Source organism: Furipterus horrens, unplaced genomic scaffold (assembly GCF_987537825.1).
Source record: "Furipterus horrens unplaced genomic scaffold, mFurHor1.1.pri manual_scaffold_13, whole genome shotgun sequence".
Taxonomy (NCBI): domain Eukaryota; kingdom Metazoa; phylum Chordata; class Mammalia; order Chiroptera; family Furipteridae; genus Furipterus; species Furipterus horrens.
The window spans coordinates 55,014,913-55,039,442 of record NW_028327183.1 but is presented as its reverse complement, the minus strand read 5'-3'; the positions used below and the strand labels follow the sequence as shown (position 1 = coordinate 55,039,442).

General features: G+C 49.0%; 2 protein-coding genes across 2 annotated transcripts; both read left to right on the top strand.

Moving 5' to 3' along the window:
* The first annotated feature begins 4,586 nt into the window (after positions 1-4,586).
* Positions 4,587-11,786, top strand: LOC149995421 (leukocyte immunoglobulin-like receptor subfamily A member 5). The gene is made up of 8 exons (XM_090261177.1): positions 4,587-4,741; positions 4,886-5,191; positions 5,504-5,554; positions 5,946-6,020; positions 6,961-7,068; positions 8,820-9,004; positions 9,219-9,271; positions 11,663-11,786. The coding sequence occupies exons 1-6, from the start codon at positions 4,648-4,650 to the stop codon at positions 8,864-8,866; spliced, it is 681 nt and encodes a 226-aa protein (XP_090117303.1). The 5' UTR covers positions 4,587-4,647; the 3' UTR covers positions 8,867-9,004; positions 9,219-9,271; positions 11,663-11,786.
* Positions 11,787-19,369: 7,583 nt separating this feature from the next.
* Positions 19,370-22,108, top strand: LOC149995420 (leukocyte immunoglobulin-like receptor subfamily A member 5). Its single transcript, XM_090261172.1, has 5 exons — positions 19,370-19,603; positions 19,724-19,759; positions 19,936-20,220; positions 20,365-20,670; positions 21,931-22,108. Exons 1-5 carry the CDS (start codon positions 19,570-19,572, stop codon positions 22,065-22,067), a joined length of 798 nt encoding a protein of 265 aa, XP_090117298.1. The 5' UTR covers positions 19,370-19,569; the 3' UTR covers positions 22,068-22,108.
* The last annotated feature ends 2,422 nt before the right edge of the window (positions 22,109-24,530 follow it).

The following is a 24,530-nucleotide window of genomic DNA, read 5'->3' as shown; positions in this document are numbered from 1 at the left end:
ATCTGTAAAGGGTTCAATTATTTATCTCTTGAACTGTTACTACATGTCATTCTCACGTTTTTTCTTCTAACTTCTAATACATAGGACATTTGTCCTCCTTGTTCTAGTCCCCAAGTCTGAATCTCCACTTCCGGTCTCTCTGCGCTGCATTCTGGATATTTCCTCAATATTGTACTCCACTTCCATAAATGTCTCTCCAGCTGTGCCTAGTCCTTGAAGAGATGAATTTTTGAATGTGTTCCTTCTATTGCTTTGTTCATCTCTAAAATTTCTAACCCTGGCTGGTGTGGCTCAATGGATTGAGTGCTGGCCTACAAACTGAAAGGTCACCGGATCAATTCCCAGTCAGGGCACCTGCCTGGGTTGGGGGCCAGGTCCCCAGCTGGGGGCATGTGAGAGGCAACCACACATTGATGCTTCTCTTCCTCTCTTTCTCCCTCCCTTCCTCTCTGTCTAAAAATAAATACATAAAATCTGAGACTTCCAGCCAAGATGAAGGCTTAGACGGACACGCTCGGTCTCCCTCTACAACTAGAGAGGAATACAACTACTTCAAAACAAAAGATAACTAGAAATTCCAGAAAATAAAACTACACGGAAGCCCAATGTACAAAGTTATAAACCAGCGGCGCCCTTTGGGCAGGTAAGAGCGAAAGTGGGCGGTGCTGTTTGCGGTAGCAGCGGGGACAGCGGCAGGGAGAGCAGTCCCGGCTGCAGTCGAACCCCCGGCAGCTTGCGACCCCAACGCTGGGAGAAGCAGCCACCACATCGCCCCGAACAGTGAGGCCCAGAGGGCGGGAGGACGGATCCTGGTCTCCTAGCGGAATAACTACAGGAATCCATCTTGGACCCCTGCCCCACACAAGCCGCCACGGCGCTGCAAAATAGGCTGCGGATCGCCGTGGGTCACTGGGTTGTGACGAGTACACAGGCACTGCCCCCTATAGCCGGCCCAAGAAAACAAAACGCATCTGTCAAAATGAGGCAGACAAGTATAGAAATCCCGGTGGCGCAGCTCACCAGGCAACAGATAGAGAACCTGACAGATGAACAGATAAGAAACCTGTCAGAGGCTCAGTTCAGGGTCACTGTTATCAGTGGCTTACAGAATTAACAAAAGATCTGGAAAAAAATGAGAAAGAATTGAAAAACACTCATACTGAAAGGAACAAAACCACATACGAGACAGATGGTGAGGAAATAAAATCCAGAGTTCAAATCAACAAACCAGAACATAGAGAAGGAACAGACAGTCAACCAGTGCAGAGAGAGGAAACGGAAAGCAAGGATGAGAGGATCAGAAGCCTCTGGGACAGCTATAAGAGATCGAACATATGGATTATCGGATTGCCAGAGGGTGAAGAAGAAGAACTAGAAATTGAAAAATTAAGTGGAAATATAATAGAGCAGAATTTCCCAAACTTGGGGAAGGAAATAGACTTACAGGTCCAGGAAGCACAGAGAGTTCCAAAAAAACTGGACCCAGGGAGAACCGCTCCAAGACACATTATAATCAAAATGTCAAAAGTTAAAGATAAAGAGAGAATCTTAAAAGCAGCAAGAGAGAAGAAAAGAATCATGTACAAAGGGGTCCCAATTAGACTATCAGCTGATTTCTCGAAGGAGACCCTGCAGGCAAGAAGGGATTGGCAAGAAATATTCAAAGTAATGAAAATCCAAAACCTACAACCATGAATACTCCATCCAGCAAAACTGTCATTCAGAATAGAAGGGCAGAGAAAGTGTTTCCAGGACAAAATAAAACTGAAGGAGTTCATTAGATCCAAACCACTGTTATATGAGATGTTAAAGGGACTGGTTTAGAAAAAGGAGGATCAAAACTATGAAATCTAAAATGAAAACTGCATCATAAGAAACAACAACAGAAGCTAGGGAATTGAAACAAAGGCAAACTAAACAGGCAACGGGAGTGGAAAAAGAACTATAGGTATGGGGAGCATATTGGGGGGAGGCCAGCAGGGAGGGGGAAGGGGGAGAGGGAGGGAGATGGTATAGAAATTAAGAAGCATAGTAGGAGGGAATGGAATAGACAGAGAGAAGTTGAGAAGAACTATATGCACAACCAATGGACATGGACTAAAAGTGGGGAACAAGGGGAGGGAGGGAGGCCACCAGGTGGAGGGGAGCAGAGGAAAGGGAAACTGGGGCAAATGTAACACTATAATCAATAAAGCACATTAAAAAATACATAAAATCTAAAATAAAAATAAAAAATAAAATAAAATTTCTAAATCATCTCAATAATTTCCTATTCTTCTGTAATATAAGCCATATTCTTCCCTAAAAAATTTAATATCCCTCTTTATTTTTACAGATATTTAAACATACTGAATTTATATTTACTCTCATATTTCCCTACTGATTCTGTTTTGTTGCACGTGACACCCCCATTTCAGTAGACGGCTGTCCAAGCACTGGTTGTCATTATGAGGAATTCTCTACTGTCCAGTCCTGAAGGACGTCTCCCCCTCAGACGCCTGGTCTCCCACAGGCTTCTCTGGGGCTGTCCCGTGAGTCAGGCTGATGAGGGCTGAGGCAGCGTCCCGGCCCCATGGTGTCCTCTCTCTCAGACTCAGCATCTGTTCCGCATTGTGTTAGGCACACACTCATGTCACACATACACACAAAGAAAAAAACTGTAAAAAATCTGTTTCACCCACACATGGGGGAGGTGACTCAGTGCCAACAGTGGGGATGAGTGAGTGAGCAGAGCTAGCCCAGTGCCCACCCACAAACACAAGGTCAGGGGACCACATTTTCAGCCTTCACTGGAACCCTGGCCCTCCTTCCTGTGGGGACCTGGGGCCCCTTTCTGTGAGCACAGGAGCGGAACCCTCCATTCTATGACCCACCCACCCCCAATGGTCCCCGGCCCTGGCTGCTACTCAGTTTTGCTCTCTGTTCTTTCTTGCGATTTCCTGACCATCTGGGGAACATTCACTTCTCTTTTCCTGCAAATGACTATTTCAACATATTTCCAACGTCTCAAAGGAGCATTTGTATGTAGCCCACAAGGGCTCTGGCATGGATGCAGCACAGTTATCCTCCATGAGTTGGCCGCCGCGAGCCTCTCCTGCCTTCACCTGGTCGGAAGGTTAACGGTGGTGGTTTCCTCTAGGAACCAGAGCCGGGACCCCGGCAGCCGCTCTGAGCAGAGGGGATCCAGACAGCATGATCGGAACAAGGACACAGACATGTTATAGTCCCAGTGATGCAGGCAGAGGATGAGAGATGAACACTTACATGAGGGTCATCTTTTTCTTAAAAATAAACCTCTAATGCCCTGGCTGGGTTGCTCAGTTAGAGTATCATCTCAATATGCCGAGATGGTGGGGTTGATCGCTGGTCAGGTCATTTATGAGAAGCAAACAGTGAATGCATGAATAAGTAGAATAACAAACCTATGTCTCTCCCCCACCCTGAAATAAATCAATAAATAAAATTTTTTTTAAAATAAACCTCTAACCCAAATAAAATCCCCTAAGGCTTACATGTAGGACCACAGCATGAGCAGGAGGCTTTAAGCAGGAAAGAGGGGCCCTGAGGGGCAGGAATCACACTCAGAGGCTGGTTCCCCTAAAGGCTGGGTAGACGCGGTTGCTAAGAATAAAGGAGAAGTTGGTGCAGGGCTGTTATAGGAAGGAGCCACACTCTGGGGCCAGGGGAAGGGGTGCGTGTCCTTCCCATTCTTCCCTGCATGTGCCCTTGGTGCTCACGGTCACGGTGACACTGGACCTGCCTGCACAGCGAGAGGGAGACGTGTCTCTGTGGTCTGAGCTCTGAGACAGGGACCACGTCTTCCTGAAGCACCTGCAGGGCCTGGGTGACCACTGTCCACGGGGAGGACATACAGGCAGGTGCTCATGGACAGCTGAGGGGGAGGGTCCCCAAGGGGAGGCTCTGACCTGGAAGGACGTGCCCCAGGTCACCTCACCTGCAAGGGGCGTCTCAGGAGGCTCAAGGTCTGTTTCCAGCTCCACCATGGGAATGAGGGCCGAGCTTCTGGGGAGACCCTGTTCCCCTTCCTGAGAGGCTGCTGACGTGACATCCCCGTGACAGGGAGGGCCAGCCTCCCAGTGGCCACACCCTGTGCGTCTGTCTACCCTGAGGACACTGGGGCCTCTTCCTTCTGCACAGCGGGGTCCACAGAGGAGAGACAGCATGGCCCCCCCCCTCACGGCCCTGCTCTGCCTGGGTGAGACGTGAGGAGAGGGAGGGGGAGCCCTGCTCTGCCAGGACACAGGACTCAGGGCTCACAGGAGGAGGGTCCTGCTCAGGATTCAGGGCAGGTCTCTCACAGCACCTCTCTTCCAGGGCTGAGCGTGGGCCTGCGGACCCCAGGGCAGGCAGGTGAGTCTCCCCAGGTGTCCCAGGGCTGACAGCTGGGCGCTGGAGTTGGGAACTGACTTCTGACCCAGCCCCTGATTTCTTTCAGGGACTCTCCCCAAACCCACCATCTGGGCTGAGTCAGGGAATGTAATTACCTGGGGGAGCCCTGTGACTATCTGGTGTCAGGGGACCCTGGAAGCTGATGAGTACCGTGTGGACAAAGAGGGAAACCCAGTGCCCTGGACAAGGCAGAAGCTACTGGAACCCAGAGAGAAAGACAAATTCTCCTTCACACAAATGACAGAGCACACTGCAGGGATCTATCGCTGTTCCTACTACAGCCCTGCTGGCTGGTCAGAGCGCAGTGACCCCCTGGAGCTGGTGGTGACAGGTGAGAGGACACTCGGGGGTCCCAGCCTCAGGCTCTGCCCTCAGGAAAGGGGTGCTCTCAAGGTGCCTCCCCCTCACAGCCCAGCCCTGGGGGACGTGAGGGAGGTGTGAGCCCCATTTAACACGCTGCCTCCTTCTCCCCTAGGATCCTACAGCAGCAAACCCAGCCTCTCAGCCCTGCCCAGCCCTGTCGTGACCTCAGGAGGAAACGTGACTCTCAAATGTCACTCAGACAAGGGATTTCACAGGTTCATTCTGACTGAGGAAGGAGAGGACAAGCTCTCCTGGACCCTGGACTCACAGCGACACCCCAGTGGGCAGGTGCAGACCCTGTTCCCTGTGGGCCCCGTGACCCCCGGCCGCAGGTGGACGTTCAGATGCTACGGCTGTTACAGGAACACCCCCCAGGTGTGGTCACTGCCCAGTGACCCCCTGGAGCTCCTGGTCTCAGGTAGGGAGCCCCAGTCCTGGACTCTCCATGTCCCTATTCTGATTAAGGATCCTGCCCAGAACAGCCCCAATTTAAGACAGAAGGAGGGGCTCAGGCGACTGTCATCCAGCCTGGGACCCACCCCTCGGAGTGATGGAGCATGAAGGACCCCTCCCACCCCACCCCTCCTCATGCTCGTCATCAGATTCTCCAGGTTGTGAAGGAATGACCTTTCCAGGGGCCCAAGGCAAACACAGATGAGTGTGAGCAAATAAAGATTCTCAGGGGAAGGAGAGTGCTCTACACACCACCCTTCTCTTGTCTCCTTCCCAGGACCCCCTCAGGTCTCCAGTCCCCCACCCCCAGGGTGCATCTCCACAGCTGGTGAGTCACTGGGTCTTCTTTGCTCAGAGGGAGCACAGAACATTTCAGGGCAGTTCTGCATCTCTCAGGGGATCTAATGCCCCCTCAGGAACTCAAGGGTGGGCTTTCTCCGGAGAGGCTGGGAGGTGGGCAGAGGTTCAGGAGTGAGGCAGGTTCAGACACAGGGGTCCATGAGCTCTGAGGCCTGAGGGTGAGGGGTGGGCTGGTCATGGCAGAGGGAGATATTGGGGCTCTGCCTGGGGAAAGGGCAGCCAAGGTGAAGTAGGGAGACAGTGGTACCCGCCCTTCCTCTCTTTGTCCTTGACTTAGGCTGTCTGGGGTGGGACACACTTGGGTGTGGTCTCAGTGCTCCCTGAGACGGTGGTTTTGGACACGCCCTTTTTCTTCCAAGCCTCAGTTCCTCCCTGTGCAATAACGGAGAGTCCTGGCTCAGACCCCAGAAGACCCCTCGCTTCTGACCCTACAGGTACCGCCCTGGTCTGAAGAAGTGAAGGGCAAGCAGTGTTGGGTGCTTGGGGTGTTGGGGACAAACCGGGTGGCCTCCTGGGTGCTTTCCTATCAGCCTGTGGTGCTCAGCCCATTCTTACTGAAGGGAAAACATCAACATCAAACAAAAATCAATAAGGGCTTGAAACCAGGCTCTACAGCATGTAAATCCCAGCTCTGCTTCTTCCCAGCTGTGGGACTTGGGACAAGTCACACTCCCTGTCTGAGTCCCCATTTCATCATCTGTGAAACGTGACTCTTGTCACCTCTCCCATGGGTTCACTAAGAGAGTTAGGGTGGGTGCTCAGGAAATGGCAGCTCCACCTTCATGTCCATTCCAGATACACACTCAGAAAAGTCCAGGGAGATCTTGCATATCAATGCAGGGACTGCAGGGCAGAGGACAGATCTTAGCTGGATGTAGGAAGTGGGAAGGTCACAGAGTTCATTCCGCACAGACCCTGGCTCTGAGCGGTCCCACCTAGGTCCCCACAGCTTTCAATGGGTTGGTGAGCGGTAGTTATAATGGGAAGACATATTCAGCTCTAGGTAAAGAAAAGGGCTGGGGCACACAGGTACAAGGGGACAGCCCATTCTAATCAGAGGAACAGCCCCCCAGAGCCTGAAGCTAGTGTCTGTCTGGTGGGGCAATGTGAGCAGAGTCCAAAAGAACCCACAGTCCTGGGTTCAAATTCCAGCTCTGCCACTTCTCGGCTAGGTGACCTGGGGCATCAGATTGTCTCTCAGCCGCAGTTTTCTTGTTTGTGAAAGGAGTGGAGGTGGGACTGGTATTCACATATAGCTTGATTGTTATGAGGTTTAGAGCCGATTAATTTACCAAACCCCAAACATGCCTGGCGCACAGTAGGTGCTCATTTTAGTGGTATCATTGGTTCATTCACGACATTATTGTGTCCAAGGTCTTCAAAAGTACCAGAACGTTTTGATTGGGGTCTCTGTGACCTTCATCCTGCTGATCTTCTTCCTCTTCTTCCTCTTCAAATACCAGAAAAAATGCAGCAAGTCAGGTGAGTGAAAGATGGGGAGATCTGGTCTACCTGGTCTACCTGAGAGGTACGACCTTCCTGTAAAGACATATGAGTGGCACCAGCCAAAATATGGCATTCCCAAAAATTCTCCTAATTAAACAACCAAAAAGTTTCTAGAAATCTCTTTCTATCCTAACTTCCACTGATAATCTTCTTGGGCCAGAGATCTGAGATTTCCATGGAAGTATGGTTGTGACAAGAGGGGTCCTGTGTGGAGGGCGCAGGGGTGTACCCAGAACCTGAGGGACCATGCTGGTGAGGGGGAGGGGAGCCCCTAGGAGGTGTCATTGTCATCCTGCAGTCAAGAGCAGTGGGGTCTGGACGTGGTGGCGAGGATGGGGGTGGGGGTAGAAGTGGTTGGGAGTTCCATTGCTTTCAGAAAACACGTAAATACGTGGAGTTAAATAATCATGAAGGATTTAAAACATGTGCAAAGACAGTTGGCTAGGACAAATCGAGGTGTTCCATTGGGATTGAAAATGTCATTATTGTTGACATGGCTGGTGCAGCTCAGTTGGTTGGAGTGTATCCTATAGACTGAAAGATGGTGGGTTCAATTCCCAGTCAAGGCATATACCCAGGTTGAAAGGTTGATCCCCTGTCAGGAGCATACAAGAAGGCAGCCAACACCCCCCCCCAAAAAAAAGCAATTAAAAAATGTCAATATTGTTACCAAACACAGGTCCAGCTGCCTGCCATGATAAAAGCCAATATTCATGAGACAGGTGCCGGTGAAAAGGAAAGAGGTTTATTCAGGTACTGGTGATCCGAGAATATGGAGACTCCTGTCCTTAAAAAAAAAACTTCTTAACACCTCTGATCAAGCAGTGGCTTTTCTAAGAAGAGAGAGGGGCAGCGGAGATGCACAGGCAGTGTTGTTATTGGTCCTGACAAAGAGCTTGGTGTCAACATATTGAATCTTTTAGTATCAGCTGAATTCATGTGGTCCATCAGCTCCTTTCTGGGAAGGAACTTGAACTGCCGGTCCCTGTAATGTAGCAAAATAGAGTCTAAAGTAGAGGTTGTAAACAAAAAATTGTTTTTTGTTCCAACAGACTTGTGAATTTATTGGTTCGTACATTTAATTCTGGTTAGTACAACATTGGATAAAGGTCATACACTTTTCATTCTTTGTTACAATATGACCTCATAAAAAATAAATATATAGCCCTGACTGGTGTGGTTCAGTGGGTTGGACATCATTCCACAAACCGAGGGGTTGCCATGTCAATTCCCAGTCAAGGCAGAAGCTTGTGTTGTCAGGGCCCCATTTGTGAGCATGCAAGAGGCAACTGATTAATGTTTCTCTCCCTCTCTTTATCCTTCCCTTCCTCTGTTTCTAAAAATAAATAAATTATATATATATATAATCAATTGACACAGAAATAGTTACAGGTGTAGGTGTTTGTACTGTGTGTACCAGCTGAAACCTAGACACAGTGACAGCCCACTAGAAGTAAGTGCACTGATCATCCAGACCTTGGCTTCTAAATACCATCCTCTTTGAGAATGAAAGGACTGAATAAGAATAGACTTAGGCTTTTGAAAATATTCTTTCAAGTTCATAAAAACTTATTTAAATCAGCCGTGCAAGTTTGGAGGGCGACCGTTTAATTTTTGTTTACACTGAATTGCCAATGAACCAGGGTGGGAATCATGGCCGCTGATCTTAATGCAGCCCCAGGACTGCCCCTGGGGTAGTTTAGGAACTAAATTTTAACTCTGTGCAGGTGCTTCAGACCCTGACGTTAAGACCAGAACACTACAGGAAAGGTAATTTCTTTCCCCAAACCTCCCTAGACCTCTCACCTCCACCTGTAGCTCCGTCACTGCTGCCTAACGTGCCTGCTCTCCTTGCTCAGCTCCAGTGCCATGGCTTATGTTCAGGTGCAGAACCAGCACAATCAGAGAGGAGGTGAGGTCTTGGTGGGGCACAAGGACAGGAAGAGGGGTTGGGAAGGGTTCTGGGCTTAAGGATGAGCAAGCATGAAAACCCCAAATCTGTGTGGCCTCAGGCACATCCTGGCTCCTCACTGAACCTCAGTCTCCCCACCTAAGGTCAGGAGGGGTGTGTGGGACTGAGGGATTCCAGGAATTTTTCCATGAGATTGAATCTTCTCATTCTCTAGGTGCTTCCATAAAAGATTCCCAACCTGAGGAGGACAGAGGAATGGACAGTCAGGTAAGACCCCTGCCCTGCCCAGGGAACCTGCCATGGACTTGTTCATAAGATAAGTTCATAGGATGTTCCTCCCTCCCCCCTCACTCAGTTCCCAGCACGCTCTGACCTTGCCCATCCTCCCGAAAGAGATGTGTGCAGGCTGCTGGGAGACCACTTCTCAGTGCAATTTTCTGATAGCATGTAGGCCCCTTCTTCTCGGTTCCCCCACATGAGTCTCTTTGGTTCTTGGTTATCGATATCACATAATGATAGTGCTTCCATGGGTAGTTGCATAGTTTGTGTCCAGCGAGGCTTGTAGGATTTGAGATCCTACTGGTGGTATCTGACTGGCATGCCTTTTCTTTTTTTCAATCCTCGCCTGAAGACATCTCTTTATTGCTTTCAGAGAGAGAGGAAGGGGGAGGGACTAAAGGGGAGATAGAGAGAGACAGAGAGAGACAGAGAGAAGTAGAGAGAGAGACATCGATGTGAGGGAGAAACATCAATTGGTTGCCTTCTTCTATGCACTGCAACCGGGGATGGAACCCACAACTCTTCTGTCTATAGAACGATGTTCCAGTCAGCTGAGCCACGCCAGCCAGGACCTGGCTTGCCTTTTCTTACTCACACAAAGTTCCCTGTGGACTAGCTTTCCATTATCTCTATTTTCTCTCTTTCCTCCAGTCTCGTGGATTTAGATGCATCAGGCTCCCACTCCCATAGGAAGTCCACCAGCTATCTTGTTAACCTCACCTTGAGACAGCTCTGTATTTTATGTTGTGAAATTTACTTAATCTCAGATATAGCTGGACCCTCTCTGTGCTCATGAATCTGCAATTATTTCCAGCTCTGACCTCTTATCTGAGCACCAGCCTCAAACAAAGACAACAGAGCCATCTCTACTGTCTGTTCAGCAGGCACATTTTTAAAGATTTTATTTATCTATTTTTCAAGAGAGAGGAAAGGAGGGAGAAAGAGAGGGAGAGAAACATCAATGTGTGGTTGCTTCTCACGAGCCCCCAACTGGGGACATGGCCTGCAACCCAGCCATGTGCCCTGACTAGGGATCAAACCAGCGACCGTTTGGTTCACAGACCAGCACTCAATCTACTGAGCCACACCAACCAGGGCTCAGCAGGCATTTTAACATCACACAAGCAACTCTTAAGTCTCCTCCGAAGAGTTGTTTCTCCATCAATGTTCACTACTTCCCCCTCACAAAAAAAAAAAAAAAAAATCCAGAAGTCTTTCTCAATTTGTTCCTTCCTTTTGTCCCCACATCAATATCTAGAGCCATTTAGTTTGCCATAGCTGGTGGGGTGTGTGGGTGTGCCAATGGCATCTAGTGACCAAGAATGCTGTTAAACATCCCAAAGGACATGGGACGGCCTTGGAAAGAAACACTCGTCCCATGAAAGATGTCCTTTCTTCTGAGTGGAGAACACTGTCATGATGAAAACAGTTCCTTCGAAGGCCTTTCCTCTCTCCCTAGTGCATCACCATTTTGCTTCTCCCTAACGCTATTGCCATCCCACATGACCTTGTTCCTTGTTTATGCCTGCTCCCAACCCCCTGCCAAAAATTCCCTGAGGACAGGGCCCTTACCTGCCTTCTTCTTGGCCCCCAGCAAGTGCCCTCTCTCTGTCTCTCTGTTCCTTTCCTTGTGTCTTTCCTTGTGTCTGTGTCTCTGTCTCTGCCTCTGTTCCTCTCTCTTTCTGCCTATTTCTGTATGTCTCTGTATCTGTCTCTCTATAGATAAACAGATGTATACTCTATACAGCATTTATATAGAGAATCTATCTGTACATATGTGTATATATATATATATATACTATATAAATACATATATTTTATGTCATATATGTATGTATGTATGTGTGTGTGTGTGTATATCGCATATTCAGTATCAAAGCCTAAATGAAGGTCCTTCAAAATGCCTCATTTCCCCATCTCTCATGTATTCCTTCACTCAGTGAGTCAGCAAACACTGATTAGGAATATCTATTAGCAAGGCTCTGTCATAGACAGGGTAATATAAATGTGAATGGAGATGTATCTGTAAAAGAAATAGATATAATCTTATTTACATTTCAAAATCAGCTCTCTGGTCTCTGGGTGGAAACTTATCAGGTGAGGAACAAGTAGAGCAAGGAGAGAGAAGCTCTACCCCCTCCTCTCTCCCCTCCCCAGCAGAGCCCTGACTACATAACCCCCACCCCTAGTGGATCACTCAAGGCTGAGGCAGAAGGTGGCCACCCTGCCCTCTGTCCTGTCAAAGGAGTCGCTGCACACAAAGGACAGACAAGAGGGAGAGGAAAGGCAGATGGCAGTCATGTGGAATCTTTCTGTTCCCAGTACCCAGGCTTCTCCCCAGCCCATTCATACACCTGTCTCTCACTCTAACCACTCCAGGCTACTCCATCTGAAGACCCCCAGGATGTGGCCTACGCCCAGCTGAACTGCTTGACCCTCAAAGGAGCGACAAGTGCACTCCATTCCTCCCCATCAGAGGAGCTCCCAGATGAGCCCAGCGTGTATGCTGTTCTGGCCGTCCACTAGCCCAGGAAGGACCCAGACCCCACACTCCAGGGAGGGGGCCTGCAGGGACCCCCAGAAGGCACAGGAGCTGCCCCTTGGACACTCAGCTACTGACCCTGAGCCTGAGGACGTTTTGTAAACAAGTGAGATATCACAAGACGTTAGAAGTCACCTGGCTCTGCAGAAGAAGATAAATATGAACTCTATATTTTTAGAAATAGAGAAATACACTTCTACAAAACCCATGATTGGGAGAAGAAAATTACAAATAAAGATAGAACAACTTTTACTTAAAAGATAAATACGAATCCTACACATCAGCACATATTCACTTGAATGGTAATGCAAATGTTATCTATCAAGAACAAAGGGGAAAATTAAGTGCCTAAATGAAATTACGAGAGAGAGAGAAAGTCTAGAACTCAGCGACCTATTTGAGCAGCTAAAGAAGTAAGACAAAGAATAACAAGTTCACCCCATGACAGTGGATGAAAGGATATAAAAATGCTGAGAACATGGCCCTGGCCAGCGTAGCCCAGTGGGCTGCATCATCGTCCCATGCACCAAAAGGTTGCTGACTTGATCGCCGACCAGGGTGCATACCTAGGTTACCGGTTCAGTCCCCGGTCGGGGTACATAAAAGAGACAACCAACTAATGTTTCTCTCTCACATTGATGTTTCTTCCCCTCTCTATCTCTTTCCTTTCCCCTCTCTCCGAAATCAATAAGCATGTCCTCGAGTGAGGACAAAGAAAAATGACAAGAGCGTGGATATACATGGGAAGAATAAAAGAGAGAGAAACGAATTTTGTTTATCTGCTTGGACTGCCATACCAAAGGATTAAAGACTAGGCAGCTTAAACCCCAGAAATCTTATTCTCACGTCGTTCTGGAGGCTGGAAGCCTGAGATCAAGGTGCCAGCAGGGGTGGTGTGCTCTAAGCCTGTCTCCTTGGGTTGTGGGAGGCTGCCTTCTTCAGTGGAAATGGCCTTTCCTGCATGCGTGCGTGCGTGCGTGCGTGTGTGTGTGTGTGTGTGTAAGGGCGCGCCCCCTGGTGTCTCTTCTTGTGAGGACACTAATGTATCGGATCAGGGCCCCACCCTTATGATCTCATTTTACCTTAATTATTTCATCAGGTCCCATCTCCAAATACAGCCACGCTGGGGGGTAAGGGCTTTACCATGAATTTTGAGGGGGGGGGTGTACATATTCAGTCTACTGCATTGCCTCCAAGACCTCCCCCAAATTCATGTCCTTCTCCCGTGCAGAATACATTTAATCCAGCTCTACAGTCCCCCAAAGCTCCACTCATTCCAGCATCAACTATCAAGTCTAAAGTTCAAAGTCTCATCCACACATTGTCTACATCAGATATGAGAGAGACTCGGGGTAGGACTCATTTGAAGGCAGAATTCCTCTGCAGTCATGAACCTGTGATGCAGACAAGTTCAGTACTTCCAAATGCGATGTTGTGGCAGGCAGAGGAGAGATATTCCTATTCCAACAGGGGAAATCAGAAAGACAGGGCTTCCAAGTCCTTTCAGCATCCAGCAAGGCAGCCATCGTGAAACCTTCTTTTCCCCTCTTTTGGCTTCTACTTCTTTCCTTTTTTAATGTTACTTTTCAATTACAGTTTACCTTCCATATTAGTTTCAGGTGTTATACAGCACCACGGTTAGATTCGATGTTCTGCCTCCAGGCGCGCCCTGAGATGGCAATGTTACCTCCGTGGCCCAGCTGGGTGGCATAGCACCTTCATCTCTCTGTGAGGTCCCCAATCCCAAGGCTTGATGTGGAGACCATCTGCCCTGCTGACTCCAAGGAAGTGATTCTAACTTTGTGGTCAGCGGGGCAGCCCTGAGATTCTCTAAATTCCTTTGGGGTTATTCTTTCCTTTCCTTGAAAAATAATAGCTCACGTCTGCAGACAAGTAACTATCATCCCAGCTGGCGTATCTGAGTGGCGTTCCTGCGTCAGCGACCCCATCCTCTCTCTACTGACTGGCATCCACCTCCACCTGTGCTGTTCTCTCTCAAACCCACTCTCATTTGCAGCACTATGAATGGCCAGACATTCCCCAAGTCATTCAGTTTGGGGCCCATTTACTTAACAGCTCATTTTTCAATTCACCCCTCTCCTCTCGAATGTCACCACCAGCGTTCAGGAGGAGCCTGGCCACACGCCAACATTTTGCTTAGGAGTACACCATTTTATGCCGCCCAAGTTCTGTCTCCTAGAAACATTAGGAGACCATTCAGCCAAGTTCTTTGCCATTTTGTAACAAAAGTCAGCTTTCTTCATTGTCTAATGCTATTATTTATCATTTTGTCTTTAGACTCACTGGAATGGTGTTACCAGTCATATTTCTCTTGTACCAACATTCTGCTGTTCAATTCACCATGTTTTCTCTGAGCAGGTGAAGGCTTCCTCTCCACACCTCCTCTTTTCTTTCTGAGCTCTCACCAAAATCAGCATTAACGTCCATATATCCACCACCAGTCCATTCACAGCCCCTAGAATTTTTCTAGCATGCACTCTTCCCATTATCAGTTCCAAAAGCTGCTTCCCAGTCTTGGTACCAATTTTTATATTATGCTGCTCAGGCCTCTCTAACAAAATGTCATAGACCAAATGGTTTAAGCAACACACAGTTATTTGTTTACAGCTCTGGAGAGTGGAAGTCCCAGATCAAGGAGCCAGAGGGTTGGTGTGTGGTAGGGTCTCTCCCCGGGCTTGCGGATGGCCCTGTGGTGTGAGAACAAAGAGAGGCAAAAGGAGCTATATGGTTTCTCTTCTTATAAGGATGCTGATGGTATCTAATCAGAACCCAACTCTTATAATCTTATTTAACCTATTTCTTTTTTTAAAGATTGTATTTATTTATTTTTAGAGAGCGGGGAAAAGAGGGAGAAAGAGAGAGAGAAGCATCAATGTGTAACTGCCTCTCATGCGCCCCCAACTGAGGACCTAGCCTACAACCACAGGCATTTGCTCTGACTGGGATTTGAACCAGTGACCCTTTCGTTTGCAGGTTGGCGCTCAACCCACTGACCCACATCAACTGGGGCTAAGCTACTTCTTAGAGACCCCTTTTCCAAATTACAGCCCTATGGGGGGTTAGGGTCACAGCACATGAATTTGTAGGGATGCAAGTCCATAGCATTAATAAAGCCAAAAACATGAATTATTGAATATTCTTAAAATGTATAAGATCCAGCAGCATGGAACAAAAAATAGAGATATGGCACTAAGAACCCATATCAGTTATGAAATGAAATATCACTACAGATCCCACAGACATTTCTAGTGTCAATTTAATATAAGAGGAGGTAAGCTGAGGCAAGCTCCAATGACTAAAAATTGAATTTATTTGGGAATAGCAGATTTATAATTTGAGACATGCAAACTGTAGCATGCTACAGGTGAGTTCACTGAGGATTCAGAGCAGGCTATATTCATGGGCAAGAAGTTCAAGACAGGGGTGGGAAGATTCACTTCAGGCAGCAACTTCATTGTCTTGAGGATGGGGAGAACCTCTTGGTGGAGATTTGTTGGCTGAAGATTGTTTCAGTTTTCTGTAAATCATAAATTTATAGGAAATCACTCTTTCAATCTTTAAAAATAGTTTACCTGAGAACCTTTATGTAAGACTCCCTGTTATCTATCCTCCAGTTGTATTTCAGAATGAACTATTTTCACCATCAATATAAGCGCCCTCTATGAAAAACTTTATCCAATTTAGGTAAAGTGGACTAATATCCAAAACTTACTTTCCAAGAATAAATAGATTAATGTAGTCCCACTTGTTTATTTTTTGTTTCTTTGTTTGTTTCTCTTGCTGTGAGAAATGTCTGAGATGTTACTGCCTATGCTTTCTTCTAGAATTTTCACGCTTTCGAGTCTAGCATTTAACTCTTTCATCCTTTTGAGTTTTTTCTTATTTATGGTGAAATGAGATTGTCTCTAGCTTCCCTTTTTGGCATGCACCTGTCCAATTTTCCCCAAACCATTATATGTTCTTGCCTCTTTGGTCAACTATTAATTGACCATACAAGCATGGGTTTATTTCTGGGATCTCTACTCTGTTTCATTAATCTATGTGTCTCTTTTCATGCCAGTACCATGCTGTTTTGATTACTGTAGATGTGCAGTATAGTTTCATATCAGGTAGTGTGATTCCTCTAACTTTGTGCTTCTTCCTCAAGATCACTGTGGCTATTTGGGGTCGTCTGCGGTTCCATATAAGTTTTTGAAATATTCGTCCTAGTTGTGTGAAATATGCCATTGGTATCTTGACAGTGATTGTATCCCACCAAAGAGCACAACCTTTTTCAGGTCCCGGCTGATGCCCAAATGTCTGCGGCCATCCATCACTCATGCCCCTCCTGTTTCCGCTTCCCTTGACATAAAAGAAGCCGGAACGCCATACTTTCTTTCTTTTTTTAACTTAATTTTATTGTTTTTCTATTACAGTTGTCCCATTTTCCCCCCATTTCTGCCCCCCACCCAGCCCACCCCTTCTCCCACAGTCAGTCCCCACCCTGCTGTCCATGTCCATGGGTCATTTATACTAGTTCCTTGACTAGACCCTTCCCCTATTGACCCCTTCACTCCCGCACCCCCCGATAACTGTTACTCTGCTCCTTGTTCAATTTTGTTCACTTGTTTGTGTTGTTCATTCATCCCCCATATTAGGTGATATCATATGGTATTTTTCTTTCATTGCCTGGCTTATTTTGCTAAGCATAATTCTCTCTAGCTCCATCCATGTTGTCGCAAATTGCAGGAGTTCCTTCTTTCTCTCTACTGCATAGAACTCCATTGTGTAAACGGACCACAGTTTTTTGATCCACTCATCTACAGATGGGCACTTAGGCTGTTTCCAGCACTTGGCTATTGTAAATAGCACTACTATGAACATAAGGGTGCATATGTTCTTTTGAATTGGTATTTCAGGATTCTTTGGGTATAATCCTAGCAGTGGAATCGCTGGTTCAAAAGGCAGTTCCATTTTTAGTTTTCTCAGGGAATTCCATACTGTTCTCCATAGTGGCTGCCCCAGTCTGCATTCCCACTAACAGCACACTAGGGTTCTCGTTTCTCTACATCCTTGCCAGCACTTGTTGTTTGCTGATTTGTTGATAATGGTCATTCTGACTGCTGTAAAGTGGTATATACTTTCTTAGGATAAATTTGAGGTACGTTAGGTCTCCCGTCTCCTGTGTTGGCACCTTCTCGATCGATAAACCTTCCCTTACTCCAAAAAATAATAATAGTTAATAGAAAATTTGAATCATCATTGAACTATTAAAATATTACATCTGAGCCCTCATTGGTGTGGCTCAGTGGATTGAGTGCCAACCTGTAAGCCTAAAGGCCACTGGTTCGATTCCCAGCCAGGACACGTGTCTGCGTTCCAAGACAGGTGCCCGGTTGGGGGTGTGCAAGAGACAACTGGTCAATGTATCTCTCACACATTAGTGGTTCTCTCTCTCTCTCTTTCTCCCTCCCTTCCTCTCTCTCTAAAAATAAATAAATAAAATATTTTTTAAAATTTACATCTCAAAATTAAAATCATCACACAAAATTAACTCCTGGGCCATCAAGATATGAAGTGAGTTTTTCCAAAACATTATGGGAAATGAGACCCTAGTTTTACAGCTATTTCTCTAGAGCAAACACATTTAGATAGGCTAGTGTGAAAAGCTGAAAAGGATATTTCCAGAAAGGGAAGCCATTCTCAGGGTTTCCACATAGATGTAGATGCAGAACAACTTTTAAAATTGGAAGACAAAAAAGAGGGGAGTGGCAATCCCGCGGCTGAACTTTGGGGACCGGTTGGGAATAGAACTCCTCTAATGACAATATGTCTGGAAGGGTGTAATTCAGGGACATTTTTGTCAGTGATAGGTGAGGTCTCCAAGACTAGACGGAGCACACAGCTCTTCTGAAAACCGAAGGTGTTTGTGCTTTAAATGAAACTGAGTTCTGTCTCAGCCAGAGATGCACTCATGCATAGAAACCAAGGAACAACATAGAGACTGCTAATGGCAAACTGAACAAAGCCAGAGTCAGCCCTGGCTGCTGTGGCTCAGTGGATCGAGCACCAGCCTGTGAACCAAAGGGTCACTGGTTCAATTCCCGGTCAGGATACATGCCTTGGTTGTGGGCAGGGTCCCCAGTTAGGGGAGCTCGAGAAACAAACACTATTAATGTTTCTCTCTCTCTCTCTCTCTTTCTCCCTCCCTTCCCCTCTCTTTAAAAATAAATAAGTAAAATATTTAAAAACAAACAACCAAACAGAGTCACCTGGGGAAAAGTAAATTGCATGCATAGAAACAGTGGCTGGCTCTTGCCAGATTTTGAAGCATCCTCTCTGCTAAGACCATTAGACATGGAATCCATGGAATGCTGTGCCCCTCCAAGATTTATACTTATTGAAAATAAATAAAGTACATGCACAAAACACACAAACAAGCCAAATAGAATGAGAGGCATGGAAACAAGGAACAGACTGACAGTGATCAGAGGGGAGGGGGAAGAGGAGAAGGCAGGAAAGAAGGGGAAGGGTCTAGTCAAGAAACTCATATAAATGACAGTGAACATGGACAACGGGGCGGGGATTGACTGTGGGGAGAGGGGGGAGGTGGATAGGAGAGGAGAGAGCAATGGGGGGGGAATAGGACAACTGTAATAGAAAAACAATTAAAAAAATTTTTTTAATGATAACAAAAGTGAAAAAGATGAAATGATGGAGAATGGAATACCAACTATCAGAGAGCATTACGAATAGCAAGGGGAAGAATTTTTCATGAAACTCAGGTCCCGGTTATGATGAAACGGTTGAATACTAAAAATAAATAAGTAATACATAAGTAAATACACAAATACATAAATACAATAAAATCAAAATAAAAAAGACAAAAAAAGTGAAAAAGAACAACAATAAAAGATAAAAAGGGCAAAAGAAGGAGAAACGGAAGAAAATATCAAGTCGCGACATTCTTGCTTCATTCACGCCGGTGGTAGGCGGTACACAAAACTTAAATAAAAATAAATTTTTCTCGACAAGTCAGATTCTAGCCCATCACTTCCACTTCATGTTTAGTACAAAGCCGTGGACCAAGAGGACAGCCCTGCCCAAGGATCGAAGGGCACTGAGAGCAAAGATGGCCCAGAGGCTGGTTCCCAGGAAGGAGGAGGTAGAGGCTGTTGCTAAGAAAAATGAGAAGTTTGTGTCAAAACATAAGATAAAAGAAGCCACACACTGGGGCCAGGGGAAGGGGTGCGTTTCCTTCCCCTCCTTCCCTGCATGTGCCCTTGGTGCTCACGGTCACGGTGACACTGGACCTGCCTGCACAGCGAGAGGGGGACGTGTCTCTGAGGTCTGAGCTCTGCAGGCACAGGGACCATGTCTTCCTGAAGCACCTGCAGGGCCCAGGTGACCACTGTCCACGGGGAGGGCACACAGGCAGGTGCTGATGGATGGCCGAGGGGGAGGGGTCCCCGTGGGGGAGGCTCTGACCTGGAAAGACGGGCCCTGGGTCACCTCACCGGCAAGGTGCATCCCAGAAGGCTCGGGCTCTATTTCTTGCTCCATCATGGGAATGAGGGCCGGGCTCCTGGGGAGACCCTGTTCCCCTTCCTGAGAGGCTGCTGACGTGACACCCCCGTGACAGGGAGGGCCAGCCTCCCAGTGACCACACCCTGTGCGTCTGTCTACCCTGAGGACACTGGGTCCTCTTCCTTCTGCACAGCGGGGTCCAGAGAGGAGAGACACCATGGCCCCCACCCTTACGGCCCTGCTCTGCCTGGGTGAGACGTGAGGAGGGGGAGGGGAAGCCCTGCTCTGCCAGGACCCAGGACTCGGGGCTCACGGGGAGGAGGGTCCCGCTCAGGATTCAGGGCAGGTCTCTCACAGCGCCTCTCTTCCAGGGCTGAGCGTGGGCCTGCGGACCCCAGTGCAGGCAGGTGAGTTGCCCCAGGTGTCCCAGGGCCCTGTCCTCAATAGGGACAAGAAGCTGCCCCCTTGGCATGGAGAACAGCAGGTCTGGGCTGACGGATGAGAATATCTGAGCTGCTCACGACTGACAGTTGAGCACTGGGGTTGGGAAATGACTTCTGACCCAGCCCCTGGTTCCTTCCAGGGACCCTCCACAAATCCTCCATCTGGGCTGAGCCAGGCTCTGTGATCCCCAGGGGGAGCCCCGTGACCATCTGGTGTCAGGGGACCCTGGATGCTGAGGAGTACCGTGTGTACAAAGAGGGAAATCCAGTGCCCTGGAAGAGACAGAAGCCACTGGATCCCAGGGACAGGGTCAACTTCTCCATCACAAACATGACACAGGACACGGCAGGGATCTATCGCTGTTACTACCACAGTTCCGCTGGCTGGTCAGCGCGCAGTGAACCCCTGGAGCTGGTGGTGACAGGTGAGAGGGCACTCAGGGGTCCCAGCCTCAGTCTTTACTCTCAGGAAGGGGGTGCTCTGAGGGTGTCTCCCCCTCACAGCCCAGCCCTGTGGAACGTGAGGGAGGTGTGAGCCCCATTTAACACGCTGCCTCCTTCTCCCCTAGGATTCTACAGCAGCAAACCCAGCCTCTCAGCCCTGCCCAGCCCTGTCGTGACCTCAGGAGGGAACAGGACTCTCAAATGTCACTCAGACGAGGGATTTGGCAGGTTCATTCTGACTGAGGAAGGAGAGGACAGGCTCCCCTGGACCCTGGACTCACAGCGACACCCCAGTGGGCAGGTGCAGGCCCTGTTCCCCGTGGGCCCCGTGACCCCCGGCCGCAGGTGGACGTTCAGATGCTACGGCTGTTACAGGTACACCCCCCAGGTGTGGTCACTGCCCAGTGACGCCCTGGAGCTCCTGGTCTCAGGTGAGGACAACTCATCCTGGCCCCTGAGTGACTTAGTGGGGAGGCAGGTCTCAGGGGCAGCCCTGGTGGCCGGTCAGGGGAGGAGGTGCCAGGGTTCTGGGCCCAGAGGCCCTGGGAGTGAGAAGCAGTGAGAACGGGAGGCTCAGGGAGGGCGACGGGTCCTCACGGGGCTGCTCAGGCCTCTCCTCCCCGTTCAGAAATCAGCTCAACGGTCACGTCCAAGGAAGACCTTCGCTCCTGACCCTGCCCAGAGCGGACCTGCCTCCTTGCACCTGATATAGTCTCCTTCCCTCAGTGCGCATGTGTGTGTGTGTGTGTGTGTGTGTGTGTGTGAATCTGACCAGCATATTTCATCCTGTGTGGATTCACAGGTTTCCTATTTATCTGCTCAGCCTCAGAAAACCAGAAATACTGTCATAATGACGTACTGACTCAGCACTAGCATTTGAAAATAATATGCATAGATTTGTGTGTGCTTGTTTGTGTAAGAGTGAATGTGTGTATATATATGTGCATACATGTAAATTACATACAAGCATAATAAACTCGCATAGATATCCTATGGCAGGCAGTCCTGACTACATAAAGAATTATTAGTGATGGATTAAATAGGGGATGAAACACCAGGTGAAAGGGATGAACTTGGTTAAAAAGGGGGTCAGGCCCAGGCCTCAACCCAATGGGCTCCTGACATCAGACCCCAAGACCACCATCCCCTCATCCCAGTACCGGAATCCTCAGCTGTAGAGTAAGTGGATACTCTCCTCCCAAAGCAATTAAGCAATGTGGTCCTGGGCCCCAGAGTGAAACCAGAGCAGAGCAAAGCTCAATTGAATTGGAGAGAAAACAGTTGTGAACTTCGGGAACCGCCAAAATAGGTTCCACCAGGACAGAGAAATGGGGATCTGCATTCGCGTGAGCAACGAGAAGTCCAGAGGGGACGTTCCTCTGCAGAGAAAGGCGTCACTAAGGACAACACAGAGCCTAGGTTGTGAGAAGTGGGTAGTAGACCTGAGAACACAGGGACAGGCTGGGTCAGGTCCCATCTTTTTGTGGTTCTCAGGAGCAGCCGGCACCATCAGCCCATCACAAAACAAGACAGACCCCCAGAGCGGTGAGTCGGAGAAAGTCTGGGTTGAGGGGCTTGGGGCAGAGGGTCCTGTCCTGTCAGAGGGAGGCAGGTGCCCTGATGGACATCCAGGATTCTGGGGTGACTTTGTCTGCCCTGACCTCTGTGACCTCTTTACCCACACTCCCTAGCCTCCCACCCCCAGGACTACACGGTGGAGAACCTCATCCGCATGGGCGTGGCTGGTCTGGTCCTGGTGGCCCTCGGGGTGCTGCTGCTTCAGGCTCGAGACAGCGAGAGGAGGGCCCACGCTGCAGCCGGGACGTGAACACAGAGGGGACGGGCACCGTTCAGAGTGGGGGAGCGTGGAACCCAGCTGATGACCCGGGACATGGTGAAGGACAGTCTGGGCTGCAGCGGCGGAAACTACTGCTGAGATCGTCAAGGGGAGCAGACGCGGTGGCGAGGTTTGGGGGCAGGAAACACGAGCCGTGTTCCTGGAAAGACGCTTCCTCCATCCCACTGTGGGCTGTCCCTCACGGTCATCACAGACACGCATTGACTGTCCTTTTCTCACCGCTGTAACATGAGCGTCGCCCACACGGTTGGTTTGGATTCACATCTATACCCCTTCATGCTGGATCCCATTCATATGAACAGCTGTGGCGTCTTCATTACCCAGAAAGTATTTTAAAACATAAAGAACAAAGGATTGGCACCTGCCGTATTGCGGGTGAACATCAAACCTCTGTAGCTAAATATAAAGTTAAACAAAAAGATACAATTTCTGTGATTTTTATATGGAATGTCCAGGGAAGGAAGCCTATTGAGACAGAAATCAGCTGGTTTCTCAAGGGCTGAGGTGCAGGAGAGACGGGAGCCGGACGAATTGGTGGTATTTGGAGGCAGGGGTTGTACAAGTTTGTTATGAAAACTAGAGAGACGTGATGGTTGAACATCATGAATTTACTCAATTCCAGTGGATTCTATGCTTTAAAAGCTTTAATTTGTTTCGTGAATTTTACTTCATCAAAAAGAAATGCAAGTCAACCGCACAGTTCCCTGTGGGTCCCTTTTACTTTAGAAGTTGCCCCCGGTCCCTGTGTCATTTGATGGGAGGCGGGACACCCCAGGTCTAAGATGCCCTCAAGGCTCAGTGCTCAGGGCTCAGCCCCCTGGTGGGAGCCCACTCTCACTCTGGGTTGTGGGGGTGCAGGATCCAGGGTGATCAGCATGTTCCTGTGCCCTTCCGTCTGCTCCCACCTGCCATTCAACCAAGGATGCCCCAAATCTTTGAGTCCCTTGCTGGATGGGGCTGAGCAGATGGGTAGGCCTGTGGATCCCAAGCAGCGCTTCCTGCACAAGTCCCCCTGCCCAGGTCTCAATCAGGCCCCAGAAATGACACCAGATGGAGGGTCCTCATGTCTCGGCTGCAGCTCCTCACAACCATGAGAGCTGAGCTTCCAACTTCTCTGCGATGAGGAAGATAGAGCAGAAGTTACTGGTCAACACAGACGGTCAGTAAGTGCTTCTCCACGTTGTAATCACAGCCTGTGAACTGTCTGCACCTGGCACCTCTGCCCAGCGCATGGGGGTGGAATCAGTGTCAGGTGGGGAGTCCCTCACGCACAGAGAAGGGCAGCGAGGAGCACACGGGCCTCAGCGGACGGGATGGGAGAGACGGAGAAGGGCTCCTGCTCACAGACACAAGGGAGTCAGAGATAGGAAGTGTGAGGGGGACACAAACACACACCCAGCTGGAGGGCAAGGTGTCTCCCACTGTGGGTCAGGCCACAGTGTCACCACGGCTCCCCAGCCTCCTGCTCCTCCCTGGGGCCCTCAGTCCTGAGACAGCCCCATGAGCCTTGCAGGCAACCAGGCAGAGAGTAGACAGTCCCTCCGACCTTCCTCCCCACCCCCACCAAGGGACACGCCCACAGCTCTGACTCCAGCTGTTCTTTCTGGGACCAGTTCACCACCACCGTCCCCTCAGCTGAAGATCCAGGACCTCCTGTGGGTGTGACCCCCTCAGCCTCCTCTCTGGCCTCCTGCAGACCCCCCCGCCCAGCAGAGGTGCTTTCCTCTTGGGGACCTGAGTGCACCTGTCCCGGCCCCTCCCCTGCACGGAGCCTTCCCACAGGGTCCCCTCACTGCAGCCACACCCAGTCACTCCACCTGACGGTGCCTGTGGCGGACGAGCGGGCTGAGCCCAACTCTCCACCCCAAGCAGAGCCCCCTCCTCCTGCAAACCAGACCCACCCCAGTGACCACCTCCCCTCCCCAGACCCACATGCCTGAGTCATGACCGCACGGTCCTTGTCATGGCGCCCATGAGCCAACCGGCTCAGAGCAGAGGCCTCTGCACACGTCCTAGACCAGATAATGACAAAGATGATTCTGCAGCCTCTCACTCAGCTGTACACATGGTTTTGCTGTAGGAAGTGGGGAGGATTTCACAAGAAGTTCTCACAACAACTTAGGGTGCTGATTAGCCCGTCACCCAGGGGCCTGTCATGTTGGAGTTTCATCACCGTTTATTACCACAAAGTCTCCTACAGTCTATTCACACAGAGTTGTGTCTTTTTAAACCAGCAGTCTGTTCACACATTTTTGTGTATGTTCACACATTTTTAAAACATATTTTATTTATGTATTTTTAGAGAGAGGACAATGGAGGGAAAAAGATGAAAAGAGAAACATCAATGTGTGGTTGCCTCTCATGAGCCCCCAAATGGGGACCTGGCCTGAAACCCACGCATGTGCCCTGACTGGGAATTGAACCAGTGACCTT

Excerpts from the sequence above, each read along its gene's own strand:
- LOC149995421 (XM_090261177.1), top strand. The coding sequence starts at position 4,648 with ATGACAGAGCACACTGCAGGGATCTATCGCTGTTCCTACTACAGCCCT. Across the intron at positions 5,192-5,503 it reads CCTGGAGCTCCTGGTCTCAG|GACCCCCTCAGGTCTCCAGT; the intron begins GTAGGGAGCCCC and ends TCTCCTTCCCAG. Across the intron at positions 7,069-8,819 it reads GAAAAAATGCAGCAAGTCAG|GTGCTTCAGACCCTGACGTT; the intron begins GTGAGTGAAAGA and ends AACTCTGTGCAG.
- LOC149995420 (XM_090261172.1), top strand. The coding sequence starts at position 19,570 with ATGGCCCCCACCCTTACGGCCCTGCTCTGCCTGG. Across the intron at positions 19,760-19,935 it reads GCGGACCCCAGTGCAGGCAG|GGACCCTCCACAAATCCTCC; the intron begins GTGAGTTGCCCC and ends GGTTCCTTCCAG. Across the intron at positions 20,221-20,364 it reads CCTGGAGCTGGTGGTGACAG|GATTCTACAGCAGCAAACCC; the intron begins GTGAGAGGGCAC and ends CTTCTCCCCTAG.